Here is an 18,207-nt window from a genome sequence, read left to right as displayed (position 1 = left end):
GAGTGCCCAAGGCCAGCTTGACTGACCCGTGATATGGGATGCAAAGGGAGATAAGTCTGAAGAAACACCATAAGAGCCTGCTGAATCAGGCCAATGGCCCATTAACTCCAGTATCCTGTTCTCACAACAGCCAACCAGGGTTACAATTGCCAAAATGGAATGCCTCGTTGCCATTTTTGAGCCTGATGGCTTGAAAGTTGTATGTATTCTTCAATAAGACTTTGGGGCTCCTGAAATTCATTCTGAGTGTGCAGATATAATTATACAGGAGGTGTTGCTAGTGTGTGAAAATAGTCAAGATCCAAGGATCCCCAGGCACGCACCTCCATATGGCATCATCCTTGGTGTCTGGGCATCTTCACTTGGTCACAAGTGGCCAGCAGCCAAGTGCAAAATGTGCCTGGCACCTGGTGAATTTTGAATGCTGCCTGCAACAGTGCTCTCCGCACTTGTGATTCCCAGGAACTACCATTCAGAAGAAACATCCTGCTTCTGACAATGGAAGCTGAACATTGTGTCTAGCAGCCATTAATAGCCTTATCCTTTTGTCTAATCCTCTTTTAAAGAAGCCAATTGCTCTGAAATAGTGCTGGTTGGGTGCTGGTACAAGAAGCACGGTAGAAACTGCCAGCAGTTATTATAGCTCACTGAACTCTGGAGCCTGCACTAAGTCTGCTTTAGAACAGCACACTCTGTGCTCATTGTTGCTTCTTCTGAACCATTGCTTCTTGGCCTGTACATTGGGGGTGGGTTTTCACGATGGCACCAAAAGCACTAATATGCCTCATCCTCCCAAGCAAACTGAACCTTCAAAATGGACTAGACTACACTATGTGGGTAAGAAGGAATGAAGCTCCTACTTACGACATTCATCTTTTGTTTCCATGGGCCACGTAAGCCCACACTTCACAGGAGAGTCCCCTGAAGGCCTACAGGAATTTTCAAGAAGCTCTGCTATCAGCCAAGGTCTCAACAAGCAGAAGTTCCCCCCCAGGCGAGGTAGAGCTTATCACATCAAGGCCTTGCTTCATACTTAAGTGTCTGACAATTGTTTAAATGCTCACAGAATCAGACCGTGAGCACAAAGCATGCCGGCTTGCCTATCTATCTCCCAATCTCTTTGTGAAGTGCTTCGTACATTGCAGTCCTTCATCTATACTACATCCCGGGCGCTATTGCAAATACATTTAGCAGCATTACCTATACGTATCTCAGGCAATAAAGCAGTCTTAAGTCGAATGCCGCCAAGCACACAGTCATAACTAAACACTGCAATCAGCGAAGCGATTATTTTGATGAAAATATTAGCTGGCAGTAATCGGTTTTTATAGCCAAAAAATTGCTTTCGTTGCTACAAATGAGTGCTTGCACCAGACCTTGATCCAGCACATATTAAGTGGAATTAAGTCCCATTTACATGGGAGGAAGTCGCAGCAGTTTCAACGAAACCTGTTACGAAATAATGCCTGTGTTCCAGCACGTCCGTGAGAGCAAGAAGAGGAGTTGGCCCAAATGGGAAGGGGGTGCAGATTTTGTTTTCCAAACAGCAGCAGCAGCACCGCCAATAAGATATCACTGTTTGAAAAACAAAGGCAAAAGTAATGGGGAACCAAATAGCGCATTTCTCTGGATCAAAGTCAGTGAGCTAAGGGTGTGCCTACATCCACTTATGCAAACTACAATGCATGCATGTTCACTACTAGTTTGTATAATATCTAATTTTATTTAACGAAACTAAAGATTTTTGTTGCCAAAAAAAAAAGTTGTCATAGGAAGCTAAGTCAGACTATTAGTCCATTTAGTTCAGTACAGTGGTACCTTGGTTCTCAAGCGCCTTAGTACTCAAACAACTTGGAACCTGGAAGTAAGCGTTCCGGTTGGCGAACTTTTTGCAGAAGCCGAATGTGCTCCATTTTGAGTGCTATGCTTCCGTTTTGAGTTCCAAACTTCCGTTTTGAGTGTTACGATGAGGTCTGTCTGGTTTTGCTATTTATTTTGCGTTTTTGAGTCTCTTTTGTTTTTGTGACTGTGTGGAACCCAGTTCAGGCAATGACTGACTGATTGATTATTGTGTGACTGCAGTACATTAATTATTGCTTTCATTTTATGGATCAATGGTCTTGTTAGATAGAAAATTTCATGTTGAATTACTGTTTTAGGGGTTGTTTTTAAATGTCTGGAACGGATTAATCCATTTTGCATTACTTTCTATGGGAAAGCGCGCCTTGGTTTCGGAACATTTTGGTTTTGCAAAGGAATTCCGGAACGGTTTAAGTTTGAGAACCAAGGTACCACTGTACTGCTGACACTGACTGGCAGTAGCTCTCCAGGGTCTCAGACAGGGAGTGGTTGTTTTATGCAGGGGTTCCAGAACAAGAAGTGGCTGTGGGTTGCTGATCAGGGACAGAGAGCTTAGGAAGCAAAATACAGGCAATAGGCACAGGATCACCAATGCAAAGCAATGCAAGCAGGGTTGGCACAGCTTTCCATTCAAGCTGCCAACAGCATCCATACTTTTAACACAGACTGCAAAATCAGAACCTATAATAGCAGAACTATTCATTAATTTAACTTCCTGCTAACATACGATTAATTTTCTGTCTGACCCAAGATGGAAGATCTATGCATAAACTGGAGCCCCCAGCAAGACCGGCGTTTTCATTCCCTCTTGCCCATAAGCTTTTGAAGAATGACATTTACTGAAGCAGCTGATTCTAGAAGGAAATAAAGATACCAAAGTAAATTGTTAACTCAATTAGACACCTGGAATTCCTTCTGCAAACAAACAGGTTTGCCTTTCAGCAGACGCACTTGCCTGCATCAATCAGTGTAATGAACATCCGTGCCTTTCCATTCATTAGGGACATTTTTAATGCATTATTCATTTTTTTAAAAAACACACACTTCTGGAGGTGAAAATAATTGCATTAAAACATATAAGCAAATTATACTGGTTTTGGAACACAGGGATAGGGAGTTGGCTTATACCAAATCAGGCCACTAGTCCACCTAGAGCAATATTAGACCTATCCACACATTGCTTGTGTGGATTTCAATGGCATGTTGACTTGGAGCAGAGCCACATTTTAGCCACACCCCTGACATCAGCCCTGCTTCCTGCAACAACCAGAAACCAAAATATGAGCTCCCTAGGAATAGGGGGCTCCACATGATCAGAGCACCTGGTTGTGAAGATGCCCCAGTGGTGTGGAGCCTCAACTGAGAAGCAGCTCACACACATCAGGGTTTCTTTGCAGACACAGTGCGTGACACAGATAGGAGCAATGTCATGGTTGAGGGTAAAAGTGCATGACAATCATATTCTACTAACATGTAAGTGTGCTACTCTGTACACTCGGAAACTGTCCAAGGTTTCAGACAATGAACTTCTCCCGGGTCTGTCTGGAGTTGACAAGACTGAATACCTGGGACAGTTTGCATGAAAATAAATACTTGATAGCCCTTCATAGAATTGTAGAGTTGGAAGGGACCCAAACCATCATCTAGTCCAACCCCCTGCAATGCAGGAATCTCAACTAAAGCATCCATGACAGATGGCCATCCAACCTCTGCTTAAAAACCTCCAGTGAATGAGAGTCCACAACCTCCTTCCGCCAATGACTGTTGGGAAGGGCTGTGTGGTGTATCAAACACAGATCTTGGAAGAACTAGCCCCCCACCAGCTGAGCTCCAAAACTAGAAACAAGACTACCAAGACCGTGGCTAAGGGAATGGCTTGGGGAAAGGGAGTGAAGGAAGAAATGCAGATGCACTCACCCTGAAAATTCTGCCCTGCAAATCTACCCCCTTGCATTGCATTTCCTTGTGGATTTAGAAACATACTGTCATTATATTTTCATAATGAAGTTCTCCTGGACATATGAAAATTCAGTTCCTGCAAGTATTCAGGAGTCTATGATGACTAAGAGCAAAAGGCATATTCTCTGTTTAGTTCACAGGAAAAGGTCACATACAGTTTAAGCAATTTACACAATACCTTTTTTACAGGAAGCAGAAAAGAAGACTTGGCAACGTCAATGACAATGTGACCGATTAGGGGACCTGATTAACAACCTGATTTTAAAACAAAGCAGTGAAGCAGATAGAAATAGTCCAGTGACTTCATGCTTCAGCTGAAGCAACCTAGGCAACCTATAGCTTGGACCCAATAGGAACAGAAAGAAAGAGCAGTGAGTATGTTTAAACTGTTCCATATCCTAGATCATAGCGGAGGGGGGGCATATGTTCTTGAGTAGAATAAGATGGAATGGTAATAAAAGGTCCATGCATGGTTTGGTGGGAGTAGGCACCAAGAATGCTGGGACAATTGGTGACTTGTTGTCGTCGTTTCCGACTCTTCGTGACTTAGTTATCCTCAAGTCGTTTAGTCATGTCCGACTCTTGGTGACTTAGTTATCCTCAAGGAACATTCTGGTAGGAATGGAGCAAGTTGGAGAGGCCACACCCTGAAATTAGATGGTTTTATTTGGGCAATGTAATTCTTCTACACCACTGCCCTCATTCATTCACATTAAGTGGGTGACAGGCTCATGTACCATCATGGTTCACACAAATGTTTCTGGAACAGCATTCTTCATTAACCAAATCTGATTGTTCGGATACTAACTAAATTCAATAATCAACAACAACTTCACTGTGTGCCCTCCAAGCAGTTCTGTGCCCATGGAACAAAATCTAAAGAGAACAAATTATCCTTAAAATTAATATACAGACTACGTATGTGGATTATATCCATTCGTCGTTTCTATTGCAAATGTACAGATCCTTGTACAATTATAATTGAATACATCTTCCACAATAACCTGTGAGAAAGGCCAAGCTGAGAGGAGCACATTTGTTCAAGACTCATTCTTATGATGGAAATTCACTCCTAGGTCATGAATATAGAACAGGCTTCCTCAACCTCGGCCCTCCAGATGTTTCTGGCCTACAACTCCCATGATCCCTAGCTAGCAGGACCAGTGGTCTGGGATGATGGGAATTGTAGTCTCAAAACATCTGGAGGGCTGAGGTTGAGGAAGCCTGGTATAGACTCAACCTCACTCTTTCTCTTCAAAACTTGTCTTTTCTGTGAAACCTGTGGCTTAGTCCTTTTAGTCCTTGCCTCCCACAGAAATCAAGTCTGGGTACATCGAAGTGGATTTGCACATATTTTCCTGCTACCCTTAGAATCATAGAATTGTAGAATTTGAAGTGACCATGAGGGTCATCTAGCACAACCCCCTGCAATGCAGGAATCTTTTGCCCAATGTGGGGCTCAAACCCACAGCCCTGAGATTAAGAGTCTCATGCTCTACGAACTGAGCTATTCTCACTGTCCTGCCTTCTCTTCCCATTTTCTTTTTATCTGTCCAGCCTATGGAGCAGGAAACCTGCGTATGCAATGTACATTAAATACCATGCATACTGGCATTGTGCTGAACACAACTTCATAACAGTTCAAAATTTTGTATATATGTTTCCTGTATCCAAATCAAACAGTCTTTCAAAACTGGCTAAAGGCATTTTGCTTCCCAAAGATGCCTTCCTCCCACATTCTACGTATAGAAACCAATGGGACCAGCAGAATCTTATTCCAACATTGGCAATGGGACAGCATCCTCCACCACACCTGAAAGCAACAGGCTAGCTATGGGGGAAAGGCAAGCCCTGTGGCACACACAACCCAGTCCTCCAGCACCTCTCCTCAGCATCTGCCCCTGAGAAGGGCCAGCCTAATGGTAAGCCCAGCCCTGCCTTCTAAATCACCTTATGGAAACCCAAGACCTACTTTGGAAAGCTGTATTTGGAATACAGTTGTATAAAAGGAGTGCTGTTGCATAAAAGAATTGAGAATGCAGTTGGAGTGAGGAAAAATAAAGCTGTGTCAAACTGCAGAGAGTTTTAATGCCTCAAATATTTGGAGAAGAAGGAGAAGAAGACGACGACAAAAACCCTATTCCCGTATATAATCAACCAGGCTAACTAATCTTGCTTGATAAACATAGATCTAAAGATAAGCTCTGACACACAGCTATGGCAACTGCTCCAGGATCTCTGCCAAAGCTGAATTCCTCTGTCCGATATCATAAAATGACTTGTCTGTTGTATTTACAATTCCAGTGGCTCTCGACTCAGTCTGATGAACACTGGGCATGCTGACAGTTAGCCAGGAGAACAGATTTGAGCCCAGCCATTATGTCAGAACATGTGCATTTCATTAGAAAAAAAGAAAGACAAATTATGCATATTTCTCCAGGATGGCAGTCTTCATCAGACGTTCCATTGTAAACTAATTGCAAAGCATGCTGCTATGCAAGTATCATCAAAATCCTTTGTAACCTATAATAAACAATTATAGTTCCAAAGGCGGTACTCTTCAACAACCCAGTAATAAATCATGCTGCTTCTTATGCTTCAGGCCCAGAACAGGAATAAGTTTGCACTTCTGGAACTCATGTTTTTTATGTGACTTCATGTATAGTAATAGTAGTTCCTGACTTCCTTAACTGAGATAAATACAGCTGCAACAGTGAGACAGAGTCATTATGTATTGGAACCAGGCTAAGCTAGTCGCACTTGCTGTTGTTTAGTCATTTAGTCGTGCCCAACTCTTTGTGACCCCATGGACCAGAGAATGCCAGTTACTCCTGTCTTCAACTGCCTCCTGCAGTTTGGTCAAACTCATGTTAGTAGCTTCGAGAGCATTGTCCAACCATCTTGTTCTCTGTCATCCCCTTTTCCTTGTGCCCTCAATCTTTCCCAACATCAGGGTCTTTTCCAGAGAGTCTTCTCTTCTCATGAGGTGGCCAAAGTATTGGAGCTTCAGCTTCAGGATCTGTCCTTCCAGTGAGCACTCAGGGCTGATCCCCTTAAGAATGGATAGGTTTGATCTTATTGCAGTCCATGGGACTCTCAAGAGTCTCCTCCAGCACCATAATTCAAGAGCATTAATTCTTTGGTGATCAGCCTTCTTTATGGTCCAGCTTTCACTTCCATACATCACTTCCATACATCACTACTGGGAAAACCATAGCTTTAGATGCACTTTAAGTAAAGGTAAAGGTACCCCTGCCCGTACGGGCCAGTCTTGCCAGACTCTAGGGTTGTGCGCTCATCTCACTCTGGAGGCCGGGAGCCAGCGCTGTCCGCAGACACTTCCGGGTCACGTGGCCAGCGTGACAAGCTGCATCTGGCGAGCCAGCACAGCACACAGAACGCCATTTACCTTCCCACTGGTAAGCGGTCCCTATTTATCTACTTGCACCCGGAGGTGCTTTCGAACTGCTAGGTTGGCAGGCGCTGGGACCGAACGACGGGAGCACACCCCGCCGTGGGGATTCGAACCACCGACCATGCAATCGGCAAGTCCTAGGCGCTGAGGTTTTACCCACAGCGCCACTCGCGTCTTTAAAGTGCACTTTAGTTGCACTTAAATACCATCAAACGTGAAAAGTTAGTCATGTGCAAGTGAAGTCTCACTGATTTCAATGGGACCCAAGTGCAACTAACAGCAGTCTAAACCCACAATGTGATGGGGCAGATCCTCCTCTAACTAAATTAAATCACCTCCATGGATTGAGGCCAGCATCACTTCTCCACTGTGGACCTTCCTACTCTACCAGCTGAAAGTGCAGGCAGACAAAATTATTGCAGTATAGTATGGAGCAAGGTTTTGCCTCCCCTCCGACCTTCCAGCTTAGCTGTGCAAGAGGCAGAGGCTGTGCTGCTTCATCACGTGATGCTAGGCAGCCAGGTTTCTCAGATGCAGCCCTATGCATATTCATTACTTTTCCTGTACCTTGATAGCAGAGGAACCATTTCAAGACAATATTAAGAGCAGTACTAGAAGTAGACTACCACAAAGAGGCTATGGGATCTTTCAGGACTTAATGTTGAATTAGTTGTTTCTCACATGCCAGAGTCATTTCAGGTACATGCCAATACAGATCTAATGTGTGCATCATGCTCACCTCAAGTCCATCTGCACTGCCAACAAAGCAGGCCTTTGTAACACAGATGTCGCTTGAGAATTCATTCAAATGTTCGGCAGGGCATTTGAAGCATCCAGTACCCCTTCAGATATGAATTGAAGGATTGCTTGTTTGAGACAATCACCTTTATTTATTTACTGGACAGTATTCATAGCCTGCTCTTCATTTAATATGTTTGATCCCCAAGCAACAAACGAAATGATAGAAATAAACAGATTAAAAATGTATACAAAAATTGTAAAGCCACATGAAGAGGTCCAATGAATAACAACTTAACAATTCTGTCCTAAGGTAAAAATAACTAGACTAAAAATGAGCACAATACATACAAAGTGATTAAATCAATGGTCTTGGCAACAGTTTACACCCTGCTTTTCAGTCATGCCAGCCCCCCCCCCTTTTTTGTCTCTTACACAAGGGCATCACTCTGTGCCAACAAACTCACTCTGTTTTTGAGTAAAAATCTGTGGCTGTTTTGCACGAAGACAAACTGCTGCTCAATATTCTCTGGGGTGGAAACTTTCTACCTTTCTATATCCTCATTATCTCATTTTGGTGGAAGTGCTTTCCATTTAGAGAAAGCTTTGACCTCGGATTTTGAACAAAATATCTTTATGTCCACAGAAATATGCACTGATCATTTAGCTCTAGGACTTGCCTTTGCTTTGGACGTTTATAGTGAAAGGCAGTACAAAAAAAAACTTGCAATAAACAAGTGCTTAAGTGCCTATTTCCAAGGTATGCATTCAATGGTGCCCCTCACACCAGTGAAGAAGGAGGTGACTTTTGCAGATTCCCTGCTCTCCTACAATCCCTAGCACCACCTCCCATGCTGTTCTGAAGCATCCCATGGTTTTGGAACAGGGGCAATGTTTAGGGGAATTAGAGAAAATCACCATCCTCCACCTACAGCTGAGGGAAGCCTCTGCTGGATTCAAATACCTTCTGTCAATGGAGAAACATCACTGGAGACAACCTCTGGACCTACACACACATGTGCTGGGGTACTGCAACAGCTGCACAGTATAGTGTCAAAGACCGTTGCAGTACCACAGGTGTAGTGAGGTTTTTCCTGCTGTAATATGCCAAAAGAGCAATGCAAAGGTTTGTAAAATGGGTTAGTAAGCCTTGAGAATTAGAAAAGGCACAGATATAGCTCACCAAAGCTAAGCTCCCAATACTCAACAATGATAAGGAGTAAGCTACAGTCTTGAATAAGACTGTTTTCTTATCAGGTCAAGCCTTAGACACACTTGTGGACATGAACATAAACCACTATGGATCAACCAACAGGTTTTCCAAAGCAGCTCCACGTAAATTGATGGTAATGATGGGATAATGGACACATAACACATAAAAGCGACATGTACTGATTCAGAGCACTGGCTCATTGAGCTCAATACTTTGCCTAGCAGCAGCTCTTTGGGATCTTCCCCAGCCCTGCAACCTGAAAACCTTTAACCAGAGACACAACCTGGGACCTTCTGCATGCAAAGCAGATGCTCCACCACTGAGATATGGCAAGTATGTTTAGCTATGGCATCAACCAACAAACCATGGTTTGCAAACCTGCTTCAAACCATGACTTCAAACCATAGTTTGGTGCTTAGCATCGACACCAATACTACTGACACTCTGCTGACAACCAAAGACTTTTGCAGTAGCTGTGGATTTTCTACTGTTGTATTGTGTTTTTGATATATATTTTCACCCTGCGGCCATTCAGCAAAGATCAGACTCTAAATGTCATAGATAAATAAAACAATACATAAACCATCATTTCTCCAATATGAATATCATGGCAAACTATGGTTAGAGTAACCGATATGAACTGACCCAGACCCTGCAATCATCATCTGAAGCCCTTCTTCATATAATTAAACCAGGCATAGGCAAACTCGGCCCTCCAGATGTTTTGAGACTACAGTTCCCATCATCCCTGATGACTAGTCCTGTTAGCTTGGGATGATGGGAGTTTTAGCCCCAAAATATCTGGAGGGCCGAGTTTGCCTATGCCTGAATTAAACCACCTATGACCCTTTAAACGTGTGTGTGTTATTTTTTTTGTTACTATGTTATGCGTTTTTGTGTTTTTATATTGTAAACTGCCCAGTGTTCCCTGGATGAAGAGTGGCATAGAAATTAAATAAATAAATAAATAAATAAATAAATAAAGAATGAGAGCATGAGAAGGAAAGGGGTGAGACAGGGAGGAGTATCCAAGCCTTGTTTCGATTATTGTCCAGAGTTTTTGAAAGTTCAAAGTAACAATGACAAATTGCATGGTAGTGCCGGGGAGGGGGTGTGAAGGAAAACCTAACTGTGATATAGATAGCATGGAGCACACATTGGAAGGCAGGACCACTGTGTGACTGGTGAGAACAGGAGATTAAACATTCACGCACATGTTAAATTCTACTTTAGATAGTCTGCTTGTGGAAATTACCACCTTGTGAGGTACTGCGCATTTTAGGCTGCAGCCCTGAACTACAGTAGTATTTACTTTTAGCAGCACAATGTTTCAAACTGTCTGCCTTTCATATGTAATTGCTGACTGAAATGATGCCTGCATGCAAATATTTCTTTGGCCTGAATACTTGGGAGTAGCAGACATTTACCATAAGGATTAGTTGCTAGCCCTAGTTTTATATAAACACCTCACTTTGATTTGTCAAGATTTCAAGCAGCCAAGAGGACTTCCCTTCAACCAGACTGGGATTTCCTCTTCACTTCTACTAAGACTTTGTGTGACATGCAAAATGCTGACGCATAATGCAACTGGGAAAGTTGATATCAACCTTACTGAAAACTAATGCATATGTCAGCATCTTCAGGTAGTGGTGGGGGAGACTCCTGCCTGAAATCTTGGAGAGCTGTTGTTAGTCAAATAATAGTGAGCTAGATGGGCCACTTCCTATATTCCTTGGGACATACCGTATTTTTTGCCCTATAGGACGCACTTTTCCCCCTCCAAAAATGAAGGGGAAATTTGTGTGTGTCCTATGGGGCGAATGCAGGCTTTCGCTGAAGCTTGGAGAGCAAGAGGGGTCGGGGCGCACCGACCCCTCTCGCTCTCCAGGCTTCAGGAAGCTATCAGCCTGCTGCCCGGAGCGCGGGGCGCGCTGAAGCAGAGCGCCCCGTGCTTCGGGCAGACATCCGCAGCCTCCTGCACGGAGCGCGCTGAAGCAGAGCACCCCATGCTTCGGGCAGACATCCGCAGCCTGTTGCACGGAGCGTGGGGAGCACTGAAGCACAGTGCCCCGCGCTTCGGACAGACATCGGGCAGCCCCACAAGCTCGGGGGACAGCGGGGAGGCGCAGCACCGCCATCCCGCTGTTCCCCGACCTGGTTTGGATTCCCCAACCTGGTTTTGGAGGGGAAATAAAGGGAAATCCCCCCCTTTATTTCCCCCCAAAAAAACTAGGTGCGTCCTATGGGACGAAAAATGTTTTCCTTTATTTCCCCCCCAAAAAACTAGATGTGTCCTATGGGCCGGTGCGTCCTATGGGACGAAAAATACGGTACTTCAGAGTAGGCACGACTAGGCTTGCACTGCTCCCTATACAGAAGAGTCAGTTCAGACTTTATAAACCAAGTTGACGTGAGAAAACTTCGGAAAGGAAACGAAGATAATATTAGCATTATTCTGTCCCTCCTGCTGCAGCAGCTTTTTATGCTGGAGATCCCGGCAGATTCCTTCTGCAGGAAAAGGAGGTGCTGAGCTGGGGAGTGGCACTCCAGGTAGTGTGGTAGAATTCAAACACCAGATAGTTGAATATTGTATGTATACACACACACACACACACACACACACACACACTGGGGTCTGTGACCCTGGAGGGGTTTCATCAACCCCTAGGTACAGCTATAACCCTTCCTCATTTGAGTTCAATGGGACTTACACCAAGTATGTTATCAGCTTACAGCCTAAAGCAACAATCTTATACTGAGAGCCTGTGTGTTATATTGGTTAGTGTCAGGCTAAGACCCGGGAGTCCAGGGTTCAAATTCCCACTTGGCCATGAAGCTCACTGGGTGACCTTGGGCCAGTCACTGCCTCTCAGCCTAACCCACCTCACATGGATCTGGCAAGGATTAGAGGAGGAGGGATTGGACCATGTGTGTCAACATCAGCTCCTTGGGAGAAGGTGGTGGAATATAAATACAATAAAGTAAATAAACTTACAGTGCCATCCTATGCACATCTTCTCAGAAGGGGTCGAACTGAGTTCAATGGGACTTGGCTAAGTGTGTGAATCATTGTGGCCAGAGATTATTTTCAAGACTGAGGCTTAAATCAGCTTCTAACATGAATACAGTATGTAACTTCCTATGGCTGCAATGTGTGTTATGATTTCTCTTCCATGTTCATTCCCCCATGAAGTTCCATCTCCTGTGCTCCACGGTTCTAAGCATCTTTGCTTACAAGTCCTATTTAATTCAGCCGGGATTTATTCCCTAGTAAGCATGCTTACAATCACCACCTTAAGACAGCTTTACGTAGATAGCTAAAACTGTACACAGATTGTGGCTACACTTACTAGCAGTCAGCGTGATGGTTGATCACTTTTAACTCAGTTTAACTTCTACTTCTGTGATAAACATAAGCAAATCTAAGAATTCTATATGCTAATAGCAAACTCATTAGACTGTAGCCAAAATGCATCAAAACATAAGACGTTCAGCAGAGTCCCAAGGTTTGCTGAAACACAAAAATGTAAAATATCCCCCCCAAAAAAGTAAGAGGAGGGAAAACCTCCAACTAGCTCACTGAGCATGCTCGGTAGCCATGCTACACCGGCTGACTGGGAAGACAAAACCAGAGGGAATGGAGTGTCTTGCAAAAGGCCATTGTTGTCTGGAACTCTGAATACACCCAGTCCACACTGCAATATTTTGTTGAAGTCCTATTTGTGAATCATGGGGTTGTAGTCAACTTTGACTCAGAGCAGACCCATTGATGTTAAAAGCAATGGATCACTGGGTCTACTCTAATTCAAAGTTAGTTGCACACAACCCAAAGACTTTAATCCCATACCCACTTACCTGGGAGTATGCCTCATTTGAATCAATGAGACTTACTTCTGACAAGCACTGGATTGCACCGTAAATAATTAAGCCTATAGCAGAGTTACAGATATACTTCTGTAGCTTAGTCACTACCTAAAGTTGAGTTCTGGTAAAACTATTCATTCATTAGCATGAAGGATGCTGGAATAATAAGCAACACAGAAGAGAGGAAGAAAGTCCCGAATAACTTTTCAAAAACTAGCTAATGTGCTGGCTTTTGCCAAAACTGCTTTTGTTCAACTGAACATATGCATGACATTATTTTACTTCTTTACCTCTTGAGTGGTAGGGAAGGAAGCAAAAGCAAGGAAATAATTTATCTGGTGCTTTCAATGAAGACTGAAACTAAGGAAGAAGGAAACCAATCTAACTACTGTTATAGAACGTCCTCTCATGGCCATTAATCAGGATTTTTGTTGTCACTTCCAGATATGTTTCGCATTCCACAGCTGCAATCCTAACTCCACTAACCAGGGAGTGAGTTGAAATTCCACTGAGCTCAATAGGATTTACTTCTGACATGCAAAGGCTTAAGTTGTATGAAACTGATTGCTAACAGAAGGTTGAAGCTGTGCAATCAGTTTGATCAACGCAAACCAAAAGGAGTTTATGCATGGGCCCACACTTCGGTCACTTTTCAGCATAAATTAATTTATTAATTGCTGTGGATTTTGTTTATTTACTCGGCTGTGCAGTGTCCTCTGCTGGTACATATGTGCATAAATTAGGGATTAACTTTATTACCTTTCTAAAGACAAGCTGAGTGCTGACAAGCACTCAGCATATGACCACCACAAGAAACCAACCTGGAGCTTAGTGGAAAGTGACAGGAAAGCAAGGATAATCTAATTAGGCAATGGACTTATACAAACTTTTGGCACCATTCAAAATCATTTTGAATTGCCAATGTAGTTCTAGGAAACTCTTCTACAGATGTATAATCAATGCTATATTGCAATACTTATTAGCAATATTTAAAAAAACAAATTCCTCACAAATGCAACACCCTGCATTTCCACTTCTAGGAGGAGACAAGAGGGCCAGTTACACTGTCATAATCTCACTTAAACCAAGTTGGCTGCCCCAGTGTGAATTATAGTCATTCACATGCTGCACTGAAAAAGTGAAAAATTCTTAAACCAGTAAGTAAATCCAGTTGATTCCAAAGGAGCCTATTCACAATAAACTTTTTTAGGATTTTAACTTGGGGTGGAGGATCATAAAAACCATCCCTGGTATCGCTTACCTGTGTTTTGAAGTTTATGATGGAAAGATTAAGCCCAGCATCGGTATGAAAGCAAATAAGAATATTAACCCCCTTACAATCCAAACATTCAAGAATGGCTCCTAAATTAAAAGTCCCCATTACATCAGGAGTGTTAGTAGCTATTTCCCCCCATTTTAATTTCTTACCTTAGACCTCTCTTTCACATAGTATTTGCCAAGTCTACTTCCACAGTACATAACCAGTCTGTCTATCAGTGACAAGAGAAAGTTGATGGCCTCGCATCCCTCCTCAGTGCCTGCGATCCACTTTATCTGGTCGCCCCTCAAGTGTCTTTTGGAGATGCCGTTGCGCTTGCCGGCCAGCTGGCCATCCTGCAGCTCCCCGTTATAATGCATCTGCTTCACACGTTCCAGGACACAGTCTCCTACCAAGTCGCCCAAAAAATTGTCCAGGTAGCAAAAACCAATGTCATGCAAACAAGGCACTATGTAGTCCAAGGCAATTCTCTCTAGGTCTAATCTCATGATATGTCCCAGTGGCATTTTAATGAACCCGACAGATTTCGCCCCTTGTAGCAGAAAGTCAAGAGCCGCAAGCCAAGCGGCGGAGCGCGCGCCAGGAGACCTGGTTTCTATCAGCGATTCTAACACACTGAATCCGCCACACGCGCCAGCAGCGATGCCTAACTCTTGGGAGAAGCGAGCAGAGCAAATCAGGGTCCGGCTAGTCAGAGAAACCGGCGTGCCCAAAAGTTTCACTAAAGTCGTACTTTTGTCTTCAGCGCAGTCAGCAGCCACCTTCTCGGGTTCTCCCAACCCCTGGGCGACACAAGGCTTGCTAATGAAGTGAACGGTGGCTGCACGCCTTCCGCGGACTGACCTCCACCCAAACCCGGGGGGGGCGTGGATCAGCGCCTTGGCAGAGAGGCAGTTTCTGGAAAAGGAAGCTGAAGCAGCTCTTTTCTACCAGTTTTAAGGCCGGGTGACCAGTGTGTGAACACCCCGCAATTGCTGGTGTGATCACTCCCCCTAATTTTTTTTTTTTTTTTGGTGCCGAGTCCTGCAAACTCCTTTCAATTTATTTCACCGAGGCAGCAGATGGCCCCTCTCTGATTAATACGTCTGCTACGTGCAGAATGTGTTCCTACTTCTGCGGCGAGCGCCACGTGGGTGGAGCCCCGTCCCGGGGACAATCTCTCCCCGCGCCTACCCGCAGCCCATCAGGAGGGAGGCGGGGCGGGGCTTCGCCGGAAGCGTCCAACCGGCGTAGGGTTCACGGCTGGAATCAAGGCGTGGGGGAGAGGGCGGAGAGGAAAAGCCGCGTGTCTGGAGGAGGCGCGGCTTATGGTTCGTCATGCGCCGCCTACAACTCGGAGTGGGTGTGGTCTCCGCCATTGAGGAATTCTCCCCCAGCATGTACGCTTCTACTACGGTCACATACTACAAGCCAATGTAAACAAACGGAGGGGGGGTATAAGGGCGTTAAGTGCCAGTTGAGTTTCTCTTGGCAACTTAATGCTATAGGGATGGGGAGCGAGGTTACAAGTGCTTATCTCCCTCTTTTCTTTCTCTCCCTCTCCCACTACAAGACATCCTCCCCCCTTTTCACACCTGATCATCTGCTGACAAAACATATTGCAGAGCTGGAATTCGCTTTGCAAACAAGATCATGCGTGCGGAATACCAGTTCCCGGCTTTCAAAAGCCTCTCGTTACAGATGATGTGTTTAAAAAGCACTCACTGACTTGTCACCACCTGGATTCTAAACCTCATTCCTCTTCTCCTAAAAGCTAGGAAAATATGTCACTCTCCTAGCCTGCCAAGACAACTATCGTTTCAGAAATTACCAGTACTGTATAAACGTTAGAGAAAGCCGTTAAAGTAAGATGTTCGGGGTTATATATATGTATATACACGCACGAGTGTTTCAGAAAATTTGTTCTCCTTGAAACTGTAGCTCACAAATCCTGGTTAATAACTCTAGGGAACTTTTGATGAAGGCGGGAAAAGCAAAAGAAAAATAAAAATTAAACTGTGTCTTTAAGCGTAGTGAGGTTACCCCCCGCCATACACAATCACCCGCTACTACCTCTCCAGTTCGTGGATATAGGAAATCCCACGTGGGCTGCCAGACTGTGAACGCTACACGGTTTATAGTTGTTTCACAAAGCGATCGAACTAGGGTTAGGATCTGAGCGGATGGACCAAATGCCAAGCCCGAGTTTGCAGCTGGTAGCAGAGCGGCCAGGAATTGCGTGGTTAAGACTCGGAAGAGTACATGAAATGGCAGAGAGGGAGATCAGAAACTCCGGAGGAGCCCGGAGTGAACTTCGGTCGGGGCTTGCAAACTACTAACCTTGTGTCTTCCTCTAATTTTGTAGCGCCCCAGCTTGCCATCTGCGTACATGATGAGCTTATCCATTCTTTTCAGGAGGTAGCCTATATTTTCACAGCCCGGCTCACTGCCCTCAACCCACAAAATCTTGTCCCCGCGAATGGCTCGGCCGCCACCCGCCTTCTGGCTCGCCAGGGCGCCGTCCTGGAATTTGTCACTCAGGTGCAAAGCCAGGACCTCTTGGAAGATTTTCTCGGCCATCCTGTGCCCCAGGAAGTGGTCGACTATGCACAAGCCATAGGCGTTCATGCAAGGCACCACGTAGCGCAAGACTAGCCTCTGCGCATCTCTACGGGGCTCCCGGAGAGGAGCTTTGCTGCCAGGCGGAGAGCCGGCGGGGGGCGAAGCGCCCTCGACGCCCGGGGCCTCCGCCGGGCTCGCAGCGGGGCCCAGGAGGCCTCCGAGGGGGCCTGCGGCCGGCCCGGCAGGCTGCTCCTCTCCGCCCCCCTCCTGGCGGCTCCCGGGCGGGTGGCGGATGAAAATTCTCCTCATGCTTTCTACTGAGTCTCCGCGGAGCTGGGCGGCCGCCGGGGGCTGCTGCTGGGCCGCTTCCCCGCCGGAGGAGGCCATGGTTTGCGCGCAAGACCAGGTCCCGCTCCCGGCCGGCGGGGCGGCATCGCCTCACCACGGCGGCGGCATGCCGCTTCTGGCCGGGCCCGAGCTCCACGCGGGAAATGCCATGCTCGCGCCACACGCCGCCGGATACGAGAAGCGAGGACATGCCGCTCGGGAGCGTGCACACGTACCACGGGGAGCGAGCGGCGCCTCCGCCCCCGCCCAGCGCCTCCCTCCTTCCCGCCCTCCTGGCTTCCTCTCTCTCTCCCGCCGCCGCCTCATCCAGCCGTCCCTCGAGGACACGCGCTGGGAACACGCGGGATCCAACGCAGCGCACGAAAAAGCTCCCGGGCAGTGCCGGACGTGCAGGGAGAGACTGGGATCTGGGATTGTTACGTGCCCTCTCTTCGGCTTGGAACGAGGGGCGGGAGCCACAAAGGAAGCTCGCAAGCGCTGGCCGCGGCTGCTGGCTCCATTCATTCACCTGGGCTTGGTGCTGACTTTTTCCGCTTTTCCAGTCCTGGCCTGTCCCGTTCTGGAAATCAAGATAATGGGGTCACCGCTGCTGCTGCAACGAATCGTTCCCCATGTGTTTGTTAGGACAAAAAGTGCACTTTAAGCGCAGGACTTAAGAAGGACGAAGTGTTTGGTGGTTGTTAGGTTCTTCTCTGTGACTCTGCAGGTGCAAATAGGTGGCTGGCTCACTGGTTCTCAAAAGAAAGGTGAGCGACTGTTATCAGGCTAAGACATACCCGCCAACATTTCCCCGATTAAAATAGGGGCGTCCTCAGGAAATGCAGGGAAATTTACAGAAGGTGTCCAGGATCAAACCAGGACACCTTCTGTAAATCCGGCACTGTGCCTGGAAAATAGGGACACTTGGACGGTCTGAGCTCACCGTGTCTCTAGTTTAGTAGATGGAACTGCATTCTGCACATGCACAGGCATTCTCTTCCTTGTAGCATC

The 18,207-nt window shown here is 45.8% G+C and overlaps 1 protein-coding gene across 3 annotated transcripts in view; it reads right to left on the bottom strand.

Moving 5' to 3' along the window:
- EGLN3 (egl-9 family hypoxia inducible factor 3) overlaps positions 1-17,397 on the bottom strand; it is a 40,085-nt gene extending 22,688 nt beyond the window's left edge. The window contains exon 1 of one of the 3 annotated variants that reach the window (XM_053380556.1): positions 16,648-17,397. In XM_053380556.1, coding sequence (XP_053236531.1) covers positions 16,648-17,256 — 609 coding nt within the window. In that variant the 5' untranslated portion in view covers positions 17,257-17,397. Of the gene's footprint in view, positions 1-14,477; positions 15,491-16,647 lie in introns of those variants that run through there. The other 2 variants (XM_053380547.1, XM_053380566.1) reach the window with 2 other exon arrangements.
- Between the last annotated feature and the right edge of the window lie 810 nt (positions 17,398-18,207).

The sequence above is a fragment of the Podarcis raffonei genome, chromosome 1 (genome assembly GCF_027172205.1).
Source record: "Podarcis raffonei isolate rPodRaf1 chromosome 1, rPodRaf1.pri, whole genome shotgun sequence".
In the NCBI taxonomy this organism is placed as follows: Eukaryota; Metazoa; Chordata; class Lepidosauria; order Squamata; family Lacertidae; genus Podarcis; species Podarcis raffonei.
This window is presented reverse-complemented; position numbering and strand designations above follow the sequence as displayed.